The sequence below is a fragment of the Lagopus leucura genome, unplaced genomic scaffold (assembly GCF_019238085.1).
Source record: "Lagopus leucura isolate 7727_CA_CO unplaced genomic scaffold, USGS_WTPT01 Super-Scaffold_100110, whole genome shotgun sequence".
NCBI classification, from domain to species: domain Eukaryota; kingdom Metazoa; phylum Chordata; class Aves; order Galliformes; family Phasianidae; genus Lagopus; species Lagopus leucura.
In genome coordinates, this window is record NW_024962326.1 from 19,501 (window position 1) to 36,298 (window position 16,798).

General features: G+C 53.9%; 1 protein-coding gene across 3 annotated transcripts; it reads right to left on the bottom strand.

Annotated features, from left to right (window-relative positions):
* Nucleotides 1–548: 548 nt before the first annotated feature.
* Nucleotides 549–16,698, bottom strand: GALNT6 (polypeptide N-acetylgalactosaminyltransferase 6). Of its 3 annotated transcripts, XM_042887770.1 has the most exons (12): nt 14,176–14,195; nt 13,933–14,087; nt 12,418–12,975; nt 11,118–11,290; nt 9,738–9,887; nt 9,382–9,616; nt 7,174–7,291; nt 6,882–7,082; nt 5,887–6,018; nt 4,082–4,183; nt 3,414–3,566; nt 549–1,592 (listed from the first exon to the last, which is right to left on the bottom strand). In XM_042887770.1, exons 3-12 carry the CDS (start codon nt 12,903–12,905, stop codon nt 1,479–1,481), a joined length of 1,866 nt encoding a protein of 621 aa, XP_042743704.1. In that variant the 5' UTR covers nt 12,906–12,975; nt 13,933–14,087; nt 14,176–14,195; the 3' UTR covers nt 549–1,478. The 3 variants fall into 3 exon arrangements, with proteins under 3 accessions (XP_042743704.1, XP_042743705.1, XP_042743706.1); XM_042887771.1 differs by lacking the exons at nt 13,933–14,087; nt 14,176–14,195 and adding an exon at nt 16,668–16,698; XM_042887772.1 differs by lacking the exons at nt 13,933–14,087; nt 14,176–14,195 and having other exon boundaries at nt 12,418–13,040.
* Between the last annotated feature and the right edge of the window lie 100 nt (nt 16,699–16,798).

Below are 16,798 nucleotides of genomic sequence, written 5' to 3' on the forward strand. Positions count from 1 at the left end.
ATTCTATGGTTCCGTGACCTTTCAGGACCCTTCCAACCCCACCCATCTTATGGTTCCATGACCTTTCAGGACCCTTCCAACCCAATAATCCTATGGTTCCATGACCTTCCAGGACCCTTCCAACCCAACCATCCTCTATTTATGGGAGTACCAGCACTCAGGTTTTGCTCCTCCAACAGAGTGGCCACAGGAAAAGAGCAGTGGGCACACGTCCCAGATTCCATGGGCACAAGAGAAAAAAAAAGAAATAGGAAAGAAAAGAACACAGCTGTCACATTTCTGCTCTTGTCACTGTAGAAAACGTGAGGTTTCATGGGGAAAAATTGTCTCTGATTAATCACCTCTTCGTTTTTATCAGCACAGAAGGGCACACACAGCAGAGGCACAACCCAGTTCTACCCATGGCAAACCTGAGCCTCCAGAAGTCAACACCTTATTGCCAGAATGGGGTTCCAAGGGAGCATTTGAGCTGCAGATAATGAAGAGGACTTCCAGGGCTGGGGACTCGGGGGCAGTTCTGGGAGAGGAAACAGAGCCGACATGGGGTCTGTAAAATAAATCATCTCTTTATTTCAGGTCACGTACCCAAAAGTGGACCCTCCCCCTCCATTTCCAGGAGGAGCTTTCCCCAACTATCAACGAAACGGTACCAAAATTGGGGTGGGGGGAGAAGTGGGGCTGGGGAACAGCAGGGACTGTGGTTGGGTGGCCGCAGTATAGCACCCAGGAGCACCCCACAGCCCTGCCCCTTCCTCCTGCTCAGCACGAGGACCAATGGAACCACCCCAAGAAACAACATTATAATGACCAAAATAATAGCAACAACAACCCTCTAATGTTTTCCCTACAATCAAGGCTGGGATTTAAGGCAGGTGGCCCCACAGAGCTGCCTGAGGTCCCTCTCCCCGACCGTGAGTGGGGCCACTGGATGCTGGTGTGGGGCTGAGTCCCAGCAGCCACCCCATACATCCCAGCTCCTCCCTATGGGGCTGAGCCCCTGGTCCATCTCCCACAGCCGGGCCAACCCCACTGCCCTCCTCAGGTATGGGGAAGGGGCACATGTGGGGCAGCTGTGACAGCTTCTGGAATGCCCCAAGGGCAAGTTTGGAGTCTTTTTGATGAGCCCAGCATGAGTCCAGCATCATCTCTCCCATCCAGGCACTAAAACGCAGCACTGGGCTCCTCCACGGCCCCTTTTAGGGTTCCTCCACAACCCCACTTTGGGGTTCCGCCACGCCCCCTCTTTGGAGCTTCTCACATTATCACCCCATCTCCACGGGGTTTGCAAAAGGCATAGGGCTGAGTTCAAGGCCAGACGTGAATTGCAGCATATTTAAGGCGTTTTGCTTCTTTTAAATTAAAAAAAAAAAAAAAGAAAGAAAAAAAAAAAGATAATATTAAAAAAAATAATAATAATAAGGAGGGGAAAGAGTTGGCTGCCAGTGCCCTGAGCGTGGCTGGGTCCCGGTGTGCTGCCGTTAGGTGAAGGACCAGAGCTGGTGGAGGTCCAAGGGGTCGCAGGGGGCCATGGCCGGGTGCTTGCCACGTGCTGTCAGACACATCCGGGATGCGTGGTTCTTAATGAGGTGCTCCTGGATTGAGAGAGAAAAACAGAGTCCGGCTCAGCTCGGCCCTAAGGATGCGAGCATCAATAGCACGACAAAGGGATGCAGCACCAAGTGCTGTGTGGGGATGCAGCAGTGCATGGTGCAGGGATGTTGCAAGTGCGTGGTGAGGGGATGCAGCAGCGAGCACACGTTGCAGGGCTCCAGCACTGAGTGCGTGGTGTGGGGATGCAGCACTGAGAGCACAGCATGGAGATGCAGTAACAAATGCGCTGTGTGGGTTTGTAGCACTGAGCAATAGTGCAAGGAACGCAGCACGGAGTGCACAGTGCTGTGGCATCAAGTGCACGGTGCTGGGATGCAATCGTGCATGGCCCAGGGATGCAGCAGGGAGTGCAGGGCTGCAATCAAGAGCAAAGCCAGGGGACATAGCACTGAGCACAAGGCACTGCGCAGAGCTGCAGCACCGAGCGCACAGAGCAGGGATGCAACACCCTATGTGCAGCAATGGGGTGCAGCAAGTGCATGGTGCTGGGGTGCAGCACCAAACGTGCAGTGCCAGCATGCAGCAGCAAGCACTCGGTGCAGGGATGCTCCAAGCGCATGGTGGTGGGATGCAGCCCCGAGTGCAAGGCACTGTGCATGTAATGCAGCACCAAATGCACAGCACAGGGAGGCTCCAAGCACACAGTGCAGGGATGCAGCATCAAGTGCACAGTGTGGGAATGCAACACACAGAGCGCAGAACAGGGATGCGGGTGAGTGCACAGCCCAGAGTTGCAGCACCACTTGCTCTGGGTGTGGATGCAGCACAGAGTGCACAGTGCAAGATGGCACTGGGTGCCAGAGTGCAGAACCACAGCGCAGGGGCGCATCGAGTGCTTGGTGCTGGGGTGCTCTGAGTGCACGGTGCTGGGATGCATCACAGTGCTGAGATGCAATGAGTGCATCATGGTGCTGGGATGCAATGAGTGCATTATGGTGCTAGGGTGCAATGTGGTGCTGGGGTGCATTGCAGTGCTGGGATGCTCTGAGTGCATCATGGTGCTGGAGTGCAATATGGTGCTGGGTTGCACTGGGTGCATCATGGTGCTGAGGCGCAATATGGTGCTGGGGTGCACTGGGTGCACAGTGCTGGGATGCACTGAGTGTGTTACGGTGCTGGGGTGCATTGCAGTGCTGGGATGTGCTGGGATGCTCTGAGTGCATGGTGCTGGAGTGCATCATGGTGCTGGAGTGCTCTGAGCGCGTTATGGTGCTGGGGTGCAATATGGTGCTGGAATGCATTGCAGTGCTGGGGTGCTCTGAGTGCATCATGGTGCTGGGGTGCACTGAGTGCACAGTGCTGCATTGCACTGAGTGCATCATGGTGCTGGGATGGGCTGGGATGCACTGTGGTGCTGGGATGCTCTGAGTGCATCACGGTGCTGGGGTGCATCATGGTGCTGGGATGCATTGAGTGCATGGTGCTGGGGTGCACCCTGGTGCTGGGGTGCTCTGAGTGCATTATGGTGCCGGGATGCATTTCAGTGCTGGGATATGCTGGGATGCACTGTGGTGCTTGGGATGCCCTGAGTGCATGGTGCTGGAGTGCATCACGGTTCTGGGATGCATTGCAGTGCTGGGATGTGCTGGGATGCACAGTGGTGCTGGGATGCTCTGAGTGCATGGTGCTGGGATGTATCATGGTGCTGGAGTGCTCTGAGTGCATCACGGTGCTGGGGTGCAACATGGTGCTGGGGTGCACTGTGGTGTTGGGATGCTCTGAGTGCATCACGGTGCTGGGATGCACCGAGTGCACAGCTTGGGGACGCTCTGAGCACAGGGGATGTTTGCAGTGCTGCTCACCTGTGTCAGCTCCCACTCCTCATCGGGGGGCACACGCATGGGCTGCCCACGGAAGCTGCACTCCCCGAGCTGCACCGGCCCGGCGCCCGCCCGCAGGCACAGCTGTTTGCCCACGTTGTGCCGCAGGTCCCGCTGAGTCGTGTATTCAAAATACTGCAGGGGGAGAGAGCAGAAATGGAGGAGGGGGGCTCAGCAGCCATGTGAGAGGCAGGGATGAGCCCTCGGGGCAGGGGAACGCTCAATAAAGGAGACCTTTGGGGGCGAGGGGGGGAAAAAATAGCCTGTAGGGGTGAGGAACCATTCAGAGTGAGGGGGGGAAATAATGATAAAATAGTCCTTGGGGGGGGGAAGATGAGAAAATAGCTCTGGGGTGGGAAGGGATAAGAGTGCCCTCAAAGGGTGGGAGCAGCTGAAAGAAAATGCAATGAAATAACCCTCGGGGGGGGGGCGGGGGGAGGAATGGATAAAGCAGCTCTCAGAGCCGGGATGGGAAGTGATAAGAAAGAGACTGGGGGGGGGGGGGGAGGGAAAGAAGTGGTAAAACGACCCCGCGGGGGGGGATGAAGGGATAAAAGAGCACTGGGGGGGGGCGGTGACAAAACGGCCCTCGGGTGGCGGCTTGGGGGCAGGGGGGCAACGAAGAGCTGCGGGGGCAGCGCTGGGCCCACCTGGTTGCCCCCCATCCCATGGCAGGGATACGTGATGAGCGGCTTCCCGCCGTGGTTGTTCTCCCCGACGTCCAGGCAGCTGTTGGTGCCCTCGTTCTTAATCTGCACGGGAAAAAATAAGAATTATTATTAATTAATAATAACACTTATATAATGATATAATAATAATATATAATAACATATTATTATTAATAATAATAATAATATAATACTCGTAATTTTTTGTTCCGATTAAAAAAATTAAAATGAAAAAGAAAAAAAAAAATAATCGAAAGATTAAAAAAAAAAAAAAAGGCGTAAAATCGATGGAATCTGTAAAAGTAAAAAGGTAAAATAGAAGATAAGATAATAAGTATGTTTAATTAAAAATATATATTTATAATATAGACTTATTAAATATATAATAATAATAAATAACAATAACAATAAAATATATATATTTATATTTCATTATTAATTATTAATTAATAATTATTTATTATTAATTGTTAATTATTTCTAATTTATTTATTTATTTTAATATTTATTGAAATATATATTATGCATATATATTTATTATTTATATATTTATACATATATATTAAATATATATGTGTATAAATATATATAATAAATATAAGATATATAGTATATTTATTTATTAAAAATATATATTTATAACATGTATTTATATTTATATATAATTATAAATAATTAAAATATATAAAAGAAAAAAAGAAAAAAACGTATTTTTTTAAATTAAAAAGTTTTTTTCTTTTAAGTCTACAATTAAATAAAGTTTAAAAAATAAAAAGCGTACAATTAAAGGAAATAAAAAAATGAAAAATAAAAAAAGTGTACGATTTAAAGTGAAAGAAATTTGAAAAGGAAAAAATATATATGTGAATTTAAAAAATAAAAATAAAACAATATGCATAAAATCAAAAATAAAATAAAATTAGAAAATATATACAAAATAAAATTAAAAAATAAAAAATAAAAATGAAATTAAAAATATATAAAATTAAAAATAAAATAAAAATAAAATTAAAAATATATAAAATAAAAATAAAATAATAGAAAATGCATAAAGCTAAAAAAATTAAAAATGAAATATAACAGAAAATGCATAAAATACAAAAATTAAATTAAAAAAATAAAAAAGGAAGCAGAAGTTAGAAATATATAAAATTAAAAAGTACAATTAAAAAAGGTTAAAAAAAATCGAAAAATTACAAAAAAAATCACAAAAAAATCTGAAAATCTCAAAAAAATCTAAAATTAAAAAAAAATTAAAAATATACAAAATAAAATAATATGAAATAAAAAAATAAAATTAAAAAACCCGAGAAAACGCATAAAATTTAAAAATTTTAAAATTTAAAAAAACTTTTAAAAAGCATAAAATTAAAAAAAAAAAAGGAAAACCCAACGCCCCCAAACCCGCAAAGCAGCCCCACCAAGGTTTCCCGCGCCCCGGGTCGCGCTCGGATCGCAGCCTGGCGCTGCTTTGGCTCCGCTCCTTTCCAGGCCGCGGTGCGAAACGCCCGGAGCGACGCCTCCCAACGGCGGGAGGGGAGCAAAGGTTGAGGAAATGGAAGGTGAGAAAAACAGAAGCGGGCGCAGAGGCGGAGCTGAGCCCTGCCGTCAGCGCCAGCAGCGGGACGCCGATGCCCGGCTGTGCGCAGCGATGGCACGGAGCTCCGCCGAGCGCTCGCCTCTTCCTCCCCATTGAGGCCACACGACGTCCCTGGGGGCCCCCAAACCAGCTCTGCTGGATTCCAGCTCCCAGCTGAAGCAAAAACCCGCCGCCTTCCTGCACTTACTGCTCCGTAGAAGGTGGGGTTGAGGTCGGGGACGAACATCTCGGGGTAGACGTTCTGCAGGTACCAGGTGAAGTTCCTGCAGTGCAGCCGCTCCCTCAGCCTGCGCCGTTCTGTAATGTCACCATACGTCTTCTATCGGCAAAGGCACGTGAGAAAATTAAACTGACCTCCGGAGCCGGCAGGAAATCCCCCCCTCCAACCCCTCATCCCCCGCCAAGGCCAAAAGCTCCGTCCTCCCCCCCATTGCAGGACCCCAATGGGCACCAGAGCAAAGCTGAGCTGTGGCAAAACATTTTGTTGGGGTTAAAAAAAAAACGTGGCTAGAAAGCGTTACGGCCCAAAGGATTTATTTTCCTTGGTTGTGTTTTCCCATCTGCATTTGATTTCATTGCTCTAAGCTGAGCCTGCAGAGCTTTTGCACCTCCTGTTGATCAGACCCAAGTTCTGGGCAGGAGCTCAGACCTCAGGATCCCACAGGAGGGGCTGGAGCTGGATGGGTTTTAAGGACCTTTCCAACCCAACTATCCTATGGCTCTATGACCTTTCAGGACCCTTCCAACCCAACTATGGCTCTATGATCTTTAAGGACTATTCCAACCCAACAATTTCAACATTCAATGGTTCTAAGATCTTTAAGGACCCTCCCAACCCAACCATTCCAATATCCTATGGCTCTATGATCTTCAAGGACCCTTTTAACCTGACCATCCTACAGTTCAGTGATCTTCAAAGTCCCTCCCAATCCAATCAACCCATGGCTTCGTGACCTTTAAGGACCCTTCCAACCCAACTATCCTATGGCTCTATGATCTTTAAGGACCCTTCCAACCCAACTATCCTATGGTTCTATGATCCTTAAGGACCCAAAGTTCAGTGATCTTCAAGGACTCTTCCAACTCAAACCATCCTACAAATTCTACACTCTTTAAGGTCCCTTCCCACCCAAGCCACCCAAGGATTCTATGACAGCGAGACCACTGCCGGTGTGCAGGTACCTCTCTGGCCATCTGTGCAGCCTGTTGGTTCCTCCTGTAGAAGATCTCTTTGTAGTCATCCATCCAGACCTCAGCCAAGCGGACCTGGTTCCTGGAGATGACCTGCGTGCCCTTGGGAAAGGTGTGGGGGCTTTTGGAGCGGAAGACGTGGCCCACGACAGAGCAGGGGATGATTTCCAGCTGACCCCCACACTGCCAGACCTGCAGAGATGAGACATGGGGGCTGAGCAGCCCCGGGATCGAGGACATCCCCCAAAGCAGTGCTCTGAATTCTGTGCCCCCTCGGCCTCACCCTGAAAGACATTTCCACGTTCTCTCCCCCCCAGATCTCCATCTGGTCGTCGTAGGAACCGATGTGCTCAAAGTATGACCTGGAGATGGCAAAGAGACCACCGGCGAAGGTCGGGGACCTACAGGACAGGGAGAAAACATAAGGCTGGAGGGCCTCCATCTGCAGAACAGGTTAAGGAAACACCAGAACGCAGATCTGAATTTCAGGGGACACCACGGAGGGTGGCACTGGGCAGCAGCAGCCTCCCCTCAACCAGCTGCATGCCAGCCCCAGATGTGATCCCTCGTGCTCCCATGGCCACAGCAGAGGGCACCACGGGGACGGAGCCACTGCCAGCAGGGGACAGCAGGAACACAGGGCAGCACGGCACCGAGGGGCCTCACTCTGTCGCCTCAGGATCCAGGGCAAAGCACGGTGGATTTGATTACAGAAAACCTATTGCAGCAAAGAAAGGCAGAGATTAGCTCGGTGACCAGGCACCCCATTCACTCCTCTGGCTTTTCTAATCTGCTCCATCTGATCTTTAGAAGAGGGAGGCTGGAACAGAAACTTGCTTTTATTCAAGGGGGAAGAAAAAAAATAATAAAATATGAGGACAAAAAGGAGCTCGCTGAACAGCCACGTTCCTGCAGAGAGGAGCGGGGAGAGATGAGACGCTGCTGGGAGCCAGCACAGCTCACAGAGAAAGGGACCTTTATTGGGGCCAGGACGTCTCCCGGGTGACCTCTGCACAAAGCCAGTCCTGCTGGACAGGATGCAGCGCAGCCAAACACAGTGTCAGGTATCCCCACACGGCTGAGGGGCTCAGCAGCCGGAGGAACCCCATTGCCAATGCAGGGACACCGGGCTCCCAGAGCCGAGGCTGTCAGTGGGCAGTTATGTTATTATTATTTTTAGTTTTTATTTCATTTTTCCTAGGAGAAAGCCCGTTTTTCTGGATGCTTTCTGTCAGCTCCTGCAGCACGCAGCTCCGTGGCACTGTTGGTGTTTTCACAGCTTAACCACCAGCTGCATGGAGCAATGGTGGGGTGAACAAATGATCGACTTCAGGGGGCACAAACAACACCTCAAGCATCCTTCCTGCACCTGCTGGTGTCCCTGTCTGCTTGCTGTGGGCTCAGCTTGCTGCCTGCAGCCAATGCTGCAAATCTGCTGCAAACAGCCCCAGCACACCCAGCAATGGGTTTGTTTTTGCTGCACAACCCCATGGGGAGCAGGGAGCTCTGCAGCCGTGCTCACCCACTGTAGCCTGCAAACAGGGCAGCGTGCTTTGGTGCTGGGGGGCTTCTTTGCTTGCAAAATTGGGTTGGAAGGGAAGGAAAAAAAAAAAAAAAAACAAAGAAAAGAAAGTCAGTGCAGCCCAACCCACAGGTAGCATCCTGCTCACCGCTCTGCCAGCTCAGCACCACCCCATGCCCAGGTAGTGGGCTCTGAGTGCAAGAAGAGAAAAGGCAGCAATTAATCCCTTAACGAGAGACTTTGCAAGAACTGAGATTTAGCTGGATCTGGAAGCAACTGAGGAGTGCTATCCTACATTTGTGTCTGTAGATTCACCGAACCTACGCTGAGGTTTCCCTCCCTGCCCAAGCATCAGCTGCCAGAGAGCTCCTGGCCCCAGAACCCATGGGGAAACTGTGCTGGGAATGTAAAAAGTCACAAAGCAGCAAGAAAAATGACAGCTCCAGGCCCCCACCATCCCTGGAACCTCCATGGGGGGTTCGCCCAACAGTTCCCTGTCTGCTTGAACTGGGTCCAGTGCTCCAGATAGGGTCTCCCCAGTGCAGAGCAGAGCAGGGAGCACCTCCTTCACCCTGCTGGCCATGCTCTGTGCAGTGCCCCACAGGGAACCATTGGCCCTCTTGGCCACTGGGGCTGGCTCATGGTCAACCACTGGCCAACTGTTGGCCAACCATCAGTCAACCAGGACATCATTGGAGTTCTCGGCCACTGGGGCACGCTGCTAGCTCACGGTCACCCCGTTTGTCAACCCTTGGTCAAAGAGAACTCCACTGGCCATCTTGGCTACCAGGGCAGACTGCTCACTCATGGTCACCCTGTTGGCCAGCCAGGACCCCAACGTCCTTCTCTGCAGAGCTCCTTTCCAGCAGCTCAGCCCTTGGCCCTCACTGGTATGTGCAGTTGTTCCTCCTCAGGTGTAGGGCTCTACATTGGCACAGGGAAGATGAAACACCCCATGCTCAGGCTTACTTGATGGGGACAGTCTCGTCCTTCCTCCTCTGCCTCTCACGGGGTGGCACGACCTCCCATCCAAAGGTGAGACTCCAATCGAAATTGCCCCGGCTGTGCTGCTTGCCATACTGCACTGGCTTGGAGAACTCGAAGGTGTTGAGGTCTATGGTGGTGATGTCAGGACTGACGACAGCCGTGGGCTCCTCGGCGATGCGGGACAGGAGGGGCTCCAACCACCCATGGAAGCACTCACCTGGAGCACAGGGAAGGGTGAACTGACCTCACCGGCATCGCTTCAATGGGATGCGCCAGGACTGGGGGCTGCATCCCGACCCCAGGGGCACCCAGAGGGTGGTGGGGAGGTGGACACTCACAGTGTGCATCCAGGAAGGTGAGCACCTCGCCGCTCGCCACGCTGGCTCCCAGCAACCGGGCCGTGATCAGCCCCTTCCTCTCCGCCTGCCGCACCACCCGCACAATCTGCAGCTGCTTCACGTAGCGGTCCAACTCATCCTTCAGATATTCTGGGGGAACAGAAGAGGGTGGACAGCCTCAGGGTGAGCTCAGCCCCTGCTCCTCACCCCCGCCAGCACATCGGGGTCCCCACAGCGAGGGAAGGGGCGTCCCTGCTCTCATTTGCACCCTGCAACATGGTGGGGGTGACACAAGTCCTCCCCATTCCCGGAGCCTGAGGGGTTTTTGGTTGCTAAAAAAAGAACCATTATGACCAAAAAAAGATCTTTATGACCACCTAGTCCAACCATCAGCCCATCCCCACCGCGTCCTCTAAACCACGTTCCTGAATAGAATCATAAAGGTTGGAAAAGACCTCGAAGGTCATCCAGTCCAACCACCAACCAAACCCCACCATGCCCACCAAATGAAGTTTGCAATTTTGCCCCCACCAAGGGGTGATGGGGGGAAAAAGGGCTCTTGGCTCTGCGGTTAAAGCGCCAGTATGACTACACAGAATTTCATCACTGAGGAATGGATGAGGAGGGCTGTCCTGGGCTCAGGTTTGGAGCAGATCCACCTAACCAAAGGAGGGGTTTGGGAAGGGATACCCAAAGTGTTCGGCAGAGAGCTGGACACCCCAGAAGAGACCCAAAATCTCAGGGGCACCCAAACCGTGTCCCCATCACAAAGTTCCTGGCTCCACGCTTGGCTTTTCCAAGGATTTCTCCTAGCATCTCCCGCCCCGCCCATGCCTGCACACAGCCTGGCCACAACTCCTTGGCCAAAACACAACCCGGATCTCACTGGGGCAGAATGGGAACCGCCACCCAGGTCACCCCGCACCATGAGTGCACGGGGATGAGCAGTGCTCAGGGCAGAAAACCCAGCAGAGTGCTGTGTGAGAAAGCACCACCACACCTCTCCCTGGGACGCCGCATGCTGAGCAACGCGTTGCCCTGCCCCAGGAGATGCTTCAGGTGCAAGAAATCCCTTTATTTTCCAGGTGCAGCACACACAGCTTTACGCACCCTGGGAGGCGGAAGCAGAGCACGAGGGTAAAGTCTGCTCCTCTCCCAGCACCTCGCCGTGCCATTCGTTTGCTTTGGGTGGAACTCATTAGCGAGCCATGTAATGAGGTATGACGTGGGATGAGCAGCTGGGCTTCATCCAGATGGAATAAAAAACCCAACAGCGGCTCCAGGCAGTAGGAAACGATTCAGAAAAGCCCAGGAGTGTTTTGCTCCCCATCTTGCAGCCTCATAACAGCCCCATAACAGCCCTATAACAGCCCCACACACCATCCGTGCTGGCATCGTCCACCAGGATGATCTCCCTGAGCAGGGCAGCAGGCGAGGCGTGCAGGACGCTGTACACCGTGCGTAGCAGTGTGGACCACGCTTCGTTGTGGAACACGATGACGACGCTGGTGGTGGGGAGGGGAGGGCAGCGCTTGAACTTCTGGTCGATGCACCTAGGGGAGGGGAGGATAAAAAAACCCCAAAACAATAAAAGGGAAGAAAAAGCAGAATTTATCGCGGCTATGCACCAGGCATGAAGAAGCAGCGGGGTTGGCGTGCCGGAACAAAATGCCGCCGTCCCCCACCGCAGCGTTTCACACAGGGGGGCAGCGGCACCGGCAGCCCCCGCAGCTCTGCCTCTTTGATTTCCATTGGGTTTACCTCTTTCCTCCCCCTCCCTTTGCCCCCGTCGCCTCCGGTCCAGTGAATGACATTCCCATCCCACCCCGACCCGGTGTTCCCCCTTTGTGACCGCTACACCTGCTAGGCACGGATAATCACCGGCCGGCGCGGCTTCTCCCTCCTATTCAGAGCTTTTTTTTCCTCCAGGATCCCCCCCCAAACCCACCCCCGACCAGGCAGGGGTTGGGGGCACGCTCTAATCCGGGCGGGCGGTGCTGAAGCCGCTTCCTTCACCCCCTGCCTGGGGCTGTTCCACTCCGCTAAGAAAAGAAAAAGTCAGCTTAGGGCTGGGCTGGAAGAAAGGAGGGGAAGGGGGGAGATGCTGGAGCCTGGAGCAGGTACACAAAGAGCTGCTGTGCCATTTCACCCGCTGCAATTACAAATCAAGCATAAACCAGACAGAAATCGAGAAGAAATTGGGTATTCCCAAGGTGCCAGGCCCACCCAAAAGTGGTTTGCAGCCTCTTTGCTGGGCTGATGCATCTGGTGGTGCACGGGGCTGCTGCAGCACGAGGGCATGGAGCTCCTGCAACAGGCAGCTGCACGGAGAGTGCATGGAGCTCATGCTATGGGCAGCTACAGAGAAAAGTCATGGATCTCATGCAACGGGGAGCTGCATGGAGCTCTTGCACCAGGCTGCTGCATAAAGCATCCACAGAACTCCTGCAATATGCTGCTGCAGAGCAAAATTGTGAAGCTCCTGTGCTGGGCTGCTGCACAGGGAGCACATGGAGCTTCTGCAACAGGCAGCTGCACAGGGAGCGCATGGAGCTCCTGCAATATGCTGCTGCAGAGCGAGGGCATGAGCTGCAGGCCCAACTCTGCTTTGATTTCCTCTTAACTTCGCCTGAACGGAGCCGAGGAGGCCGGCACACTTTTGGGAGGAGGGGGCTCTTACTCCGGAGGGCGGCTGTCGGGTCCCAGCGCACGCTGCAGGGAGATGCGGTCACTGGCGAAGGCGTTGAAGCAGTGCTTCTCGTAGCCCCGCTCCTTCTCCTTGCTCTCCTCTGCCGTCCACTGCTCTTTCTTGAAGGCTTTGCCATCTGCCCCGGGCCCGGAGGGGTCCTGGGGGGGTCGTTCCAGCAGCGGGCGCAGCTCTGCTGCCGTGTAGAAGCCGGGAGGACAGGAGCGGGAGCTGTGGGGCGGCTCCTCGGGGGGCACCGGGGCCCCGATCTGCAGCTTGGGCATGGAGTCACGGAGGTTGTGCACGGCGCCCAGCATCAGGTCGATGACCTGGTCCTTCCCATCAACGATGTTCTTCAACCAGGGCTCCTCGCGCGGATCGCCATCCCCGACGTCCCTCTGTAGGATGAAGAGGAAGAGGAGGAAGACGGCGCCCACCAGGGCCACCTTCAGCGGGCTGTAGCGGCGGCGGAGCAGCCTCATGCTGTCTGCAGGAGCTGCGGCGCACGGCTCAGGGTCGGGGGGTCCGTGAGGGCTTCATGGCTCCGTTAACCTGGAGGGGAGAAACGCACAAGGGGTTAATTCACCCCCCCATGCAACCTGCAAAGCTGTCAGCGGAGCAGCCCAGCGTCATCGGAGAGCAGCGCCTCTCCCAGAGCTCTTCTCATCACCTGCACCCGGCAAACCCCCCCTGGAACAGCTGAAACGGGCTGAAAGGAGGCTGCAAGACGCAAACCAAACCGCCAGCCCCAGCGGTGCGACCCTGCAAGCCCTGCAGGCAGCAGAAGGATCAACGCGGTGTGCGACAAAGCTAAAACATCAAAAAAAAGTTTACTCCAACACTTGGGATGCAAGGACAGTGCCTTCCCTCGGGCACTTCTGCCTGGGAAGGAGGATGAGTGCAGATCTCTCCGAGCTGTGCTATCTGGGAGCAGCAATCCCAGCACCCGGGGCTCTGCCCCATCCACCGACCATTCCTCCCCGCTGCTCTTTGTGAGCCGCTGCCACCGGAGCATGGAGAAGCTCCGCGGGAGCCATTCACCGCCATCTCCTCCTCCTCCTCCTCAGGATCACCCCCCCCCCCCCCCCCCCCCCCCTCCCCCCCCACCCTTTTTTTTTTTCTTTCTTAAAATGCTTTGAAAACTGCTCAGTCCCCCCTTCCCCCCCCCAGCACCCCGCTGTCAACTTCAAGGGCAGGGAGCTCAGTGCGGGGTCCCCATTCTTCCACGGCCCCATGAGGTTTAGGGGCGGGGGGAGAGCAGCGATGCGCTATAGGGGAGGGGGACACTCCGCCTCCGGGTCAGCGCTTTCAGTGCCCGTAGGGCTGCGGGATCACAACGCCGGCGATCAGACAGCGCTTTATTGCCCGACGTGAAAGGAAAAAAAGCAGAATGAAGGGGGAGACCAAAAAATAAAAATCAATCTCCGCTCAACCCCCCCCCCCCTCAGCCCCCCGGATCTCTGCTCATACATTGTTTCTAATCTGAGCTCCCTCCCCCCACAGCTTCACCTTCAATGTTCCTGGAGCTCTGTGCAATGAGGTGAAGGCAGCGTCGGTGCAGAGGAGGAACCCCAATTCCACCCTCTCAATCCTCTGCTGGCCCCATTGCCTTGATCGCGCTAACGAGCACCTCGTTATCTGCTAACGAACCTCAGCGCAGCACCCTGGGGAAGGTGCACAGCAGCTTCAGCCCCAAAAGGTCCATCCCTCGGGGGAGGGGGGGAGGGGATAGGGGGGGAGAAGGGGTCCTACCCTAAACCACCGCCCCATCTCCTTCCCTAAAAGCCGAAAAGAGAAGCCCCCTCCCCCCCCACCCCCAAAGCAGCCATCCGCCCCCTCGGCGCTGACTTCTCACAGCAGCCCTTCCCCAAAACTCTCCTTTCCTTTCGCACTAAAGTCCCGAACGCGTTTGGGCGGGGGAGGGGGGTTTTCACGGGGCCTCCGTAGGAACCGCACTGAAACGTGGGACGTTCCCCCCCCGCCCCCCCCGCTTCCCCTCCCCGTGTCCCATAGGAGCGCGGTGACATCGTGACAAACTCCCACAGGGCTGAGTCACCCGCAGGGCGCGTCTCGGGGGTGGGCATTGCCACGAGGACATTTCCAGCCCAGCACTGCACAGCCCCTTCCCAAGGTTCAGAGCCACCACCGACCCCCCTCTCTCCCCTCCCATAGCCTCCCTTGGCCACCCCAACCCCAAAAACTCCCTAGACCACCCCAAAACCGTCCCCAGGACGCACGCAGCAAGAGCGACACGTGCAAGCTGTTCGGAGAGAGAGTTATTGAGCCTGTTGCATTCAAAAGAGGTTTTAAAGGAAGGAAAACAAACAAACAAACAAAAAACAAAATAAAAGAGAGAAAGAAGAAATAAACGGGGGGAAAAAAAGGGGATTTAGGGCAAAGGGTCACCAACACGGTCACAGCCACGGGTGGCAGCAGGACAGTGCCCACGTGATGGGACAGCTGCTTCCTCCTTGGTGACAGAGGGAGGAACCCCAGAGGTTGAACTAGAGATGTTCTCTCCCTTCCCCCCCCCCCCCCCCGAAATAAGCAATAGTGGGAGAACAGCAAAACGATGACGATGATCACAGAAGGTAAATAAAAAGGCAGAGGCATCAACGCAGCACAGAGCACGGCCTCACCTGACACCACCCTTGGCTCCACGTGGCAGCGCAGCCACGTTGGTTGGGGTGCCAAGGGTGTTTGGGAAGGCAAAAAGCCAAGAGATGCAGCAGCCCCACACGGGTGGGATTTCCCCTTCCCGCACATCATCATGGGAGTGTGATGGAACGTCTTTAATTTTGAGCAGATTGGGAAAAATGCGATGCTGGGGGGTAGGAGAGGGCGTGAGTGCTGTGGGAGACCCCAAAGATGCAATAGGGTGGAAATGGGACTGGGATCAGGGAGTGGGGCACGAAGGCTGGGGACCCAGTACTGGGAAAGAAGACTAAAGGCTGAGACCAGGACCTGGACTCAAGACCAGAGAATGGGGACACAGGACTGAGACAGGGATCTGAGGATCAGGGAATGGGACCCATGACCAGAGAGTTAAGATCGGGACCAGGAATGGGATTGATGATCAGAAAAGGAACTGAGCAGTGAGGTCTGGGACCAGGGAATGGGACCTGAAGATCAGGAACACAAAGGAAGAAACTGGGGATCTTAAAGACCAGGTGCCTGGGGGACCCAAAGACTAGACTGGGGACCTGGGGTATCAAAGATTATGGGCCTGATGGAACCCCAAAGACCAGGGACCCAGGATACCCCAAAAACTGGGAACTGGGGACCCGAAAGACTGGGGGAACCAAATAGCAGAGACCCAGAGGGGACCCCAAAGATCAGGATCAGGGGAACCCTGAAGACTGAGGACCCCAAAGACCAGGGACCCAGCAGGGACCTCAAAGACTGAGGACTCCAAAGACTAGGGACCCAGTAGACTGCAAAGATTGGGACCAGGGAGACCCCAAAGACTGTGGATACCAAAGACCAAGGACCTGGGGGACTCCAAAGAGTGGGACTGGGGGCACCCCAAAGGCTGAGGACCCCAAAGACTGGAACTAGGGAGACCCAGAGGACCCCAAAGACCAAAGAACTCTGAGGATCCAAAAGACCAAGGGCCCCAAAGGCTGGGATCCCAGGGGGACCTGAAAGACTGGGGACCCCATGGATGGGAGACCTGGGTGACCCCAAAGACCGGGACTCAGGGGGATCCCAAAGACCGGGGACCCCAAAGACCAGGACTCAGGAGCGCTGCAAAAAGTTCAGACCCCAAACACTGGGGATCCAGGGGGACCCCAAAGACCAGGGACCCCAAAGACCAGGACTCAGGAATGTCCCAAAAAGTTCAGACCCCAAACACTGGGGACCCAAGAGGACTCGAAAAACTGGGGACCCCAAGGATGGGAGACCTGGGGGACCCCAAAGACTGGGGACCCCAAAGACTACGGACACAGGAGACCCCAAAGACTGGGGACAGGATCAGAGACAAAAAACTCAGATCCAAGCCAGGACCAGGACTGAAGACCCAAGACTGAGACTGGGACCAGGACCGAATTCTGGAACGAGGAACCGAAATCCGGGAACCCAAGACCCGGACCGAGCACAGAGGATCTGAGACCGGAACCCGAAACAAAGACCGAAAATCGGGACCGAGCGAGCCGGACTCAAGAGCGGGACGGAGACTCCAAACCGACACCAAAAACACGAAAACCGAAACCCACAAACAGCCCCAAACGACCCCCACTCACCCGCTCCGGAGCGGCGGCGGCCGCGGGTTCGGGGCCGCAGGTGCCGTCCGGGGGCGGGGCGGGGGGCGGGGATGCAGCCGGTACCTGCCTCGCCCCGGGGCTCAGGTGAGCACCGCCAGGTCCTAACGCCG

Bases quoted from the DNA above. Each gene is read 5' to 3' on its own strand.
- GALNT6 (XM_042887771.1), bottom strand. From the start codon at position 12,905: ATGAGGCTGCTCCGCCGCCGCTACAGCCCGCTGAAGGTGGCCCTGGTG. The intron at 4,184-5,886 runs GTAAGTGCAGGA...TTTCCCGTGCAG, and splicing joins ACCCCACCTTCTACGGAGCA to ATTAAGAACGAGGGCACCAA. The intron at 3,567-4,081 runs GTGGGCCCAGCG...CTCCCCCTGCAG, and splicing joins ATGGGATGGGGGGCAACCAG to TATTTTGAATACACGACTCA.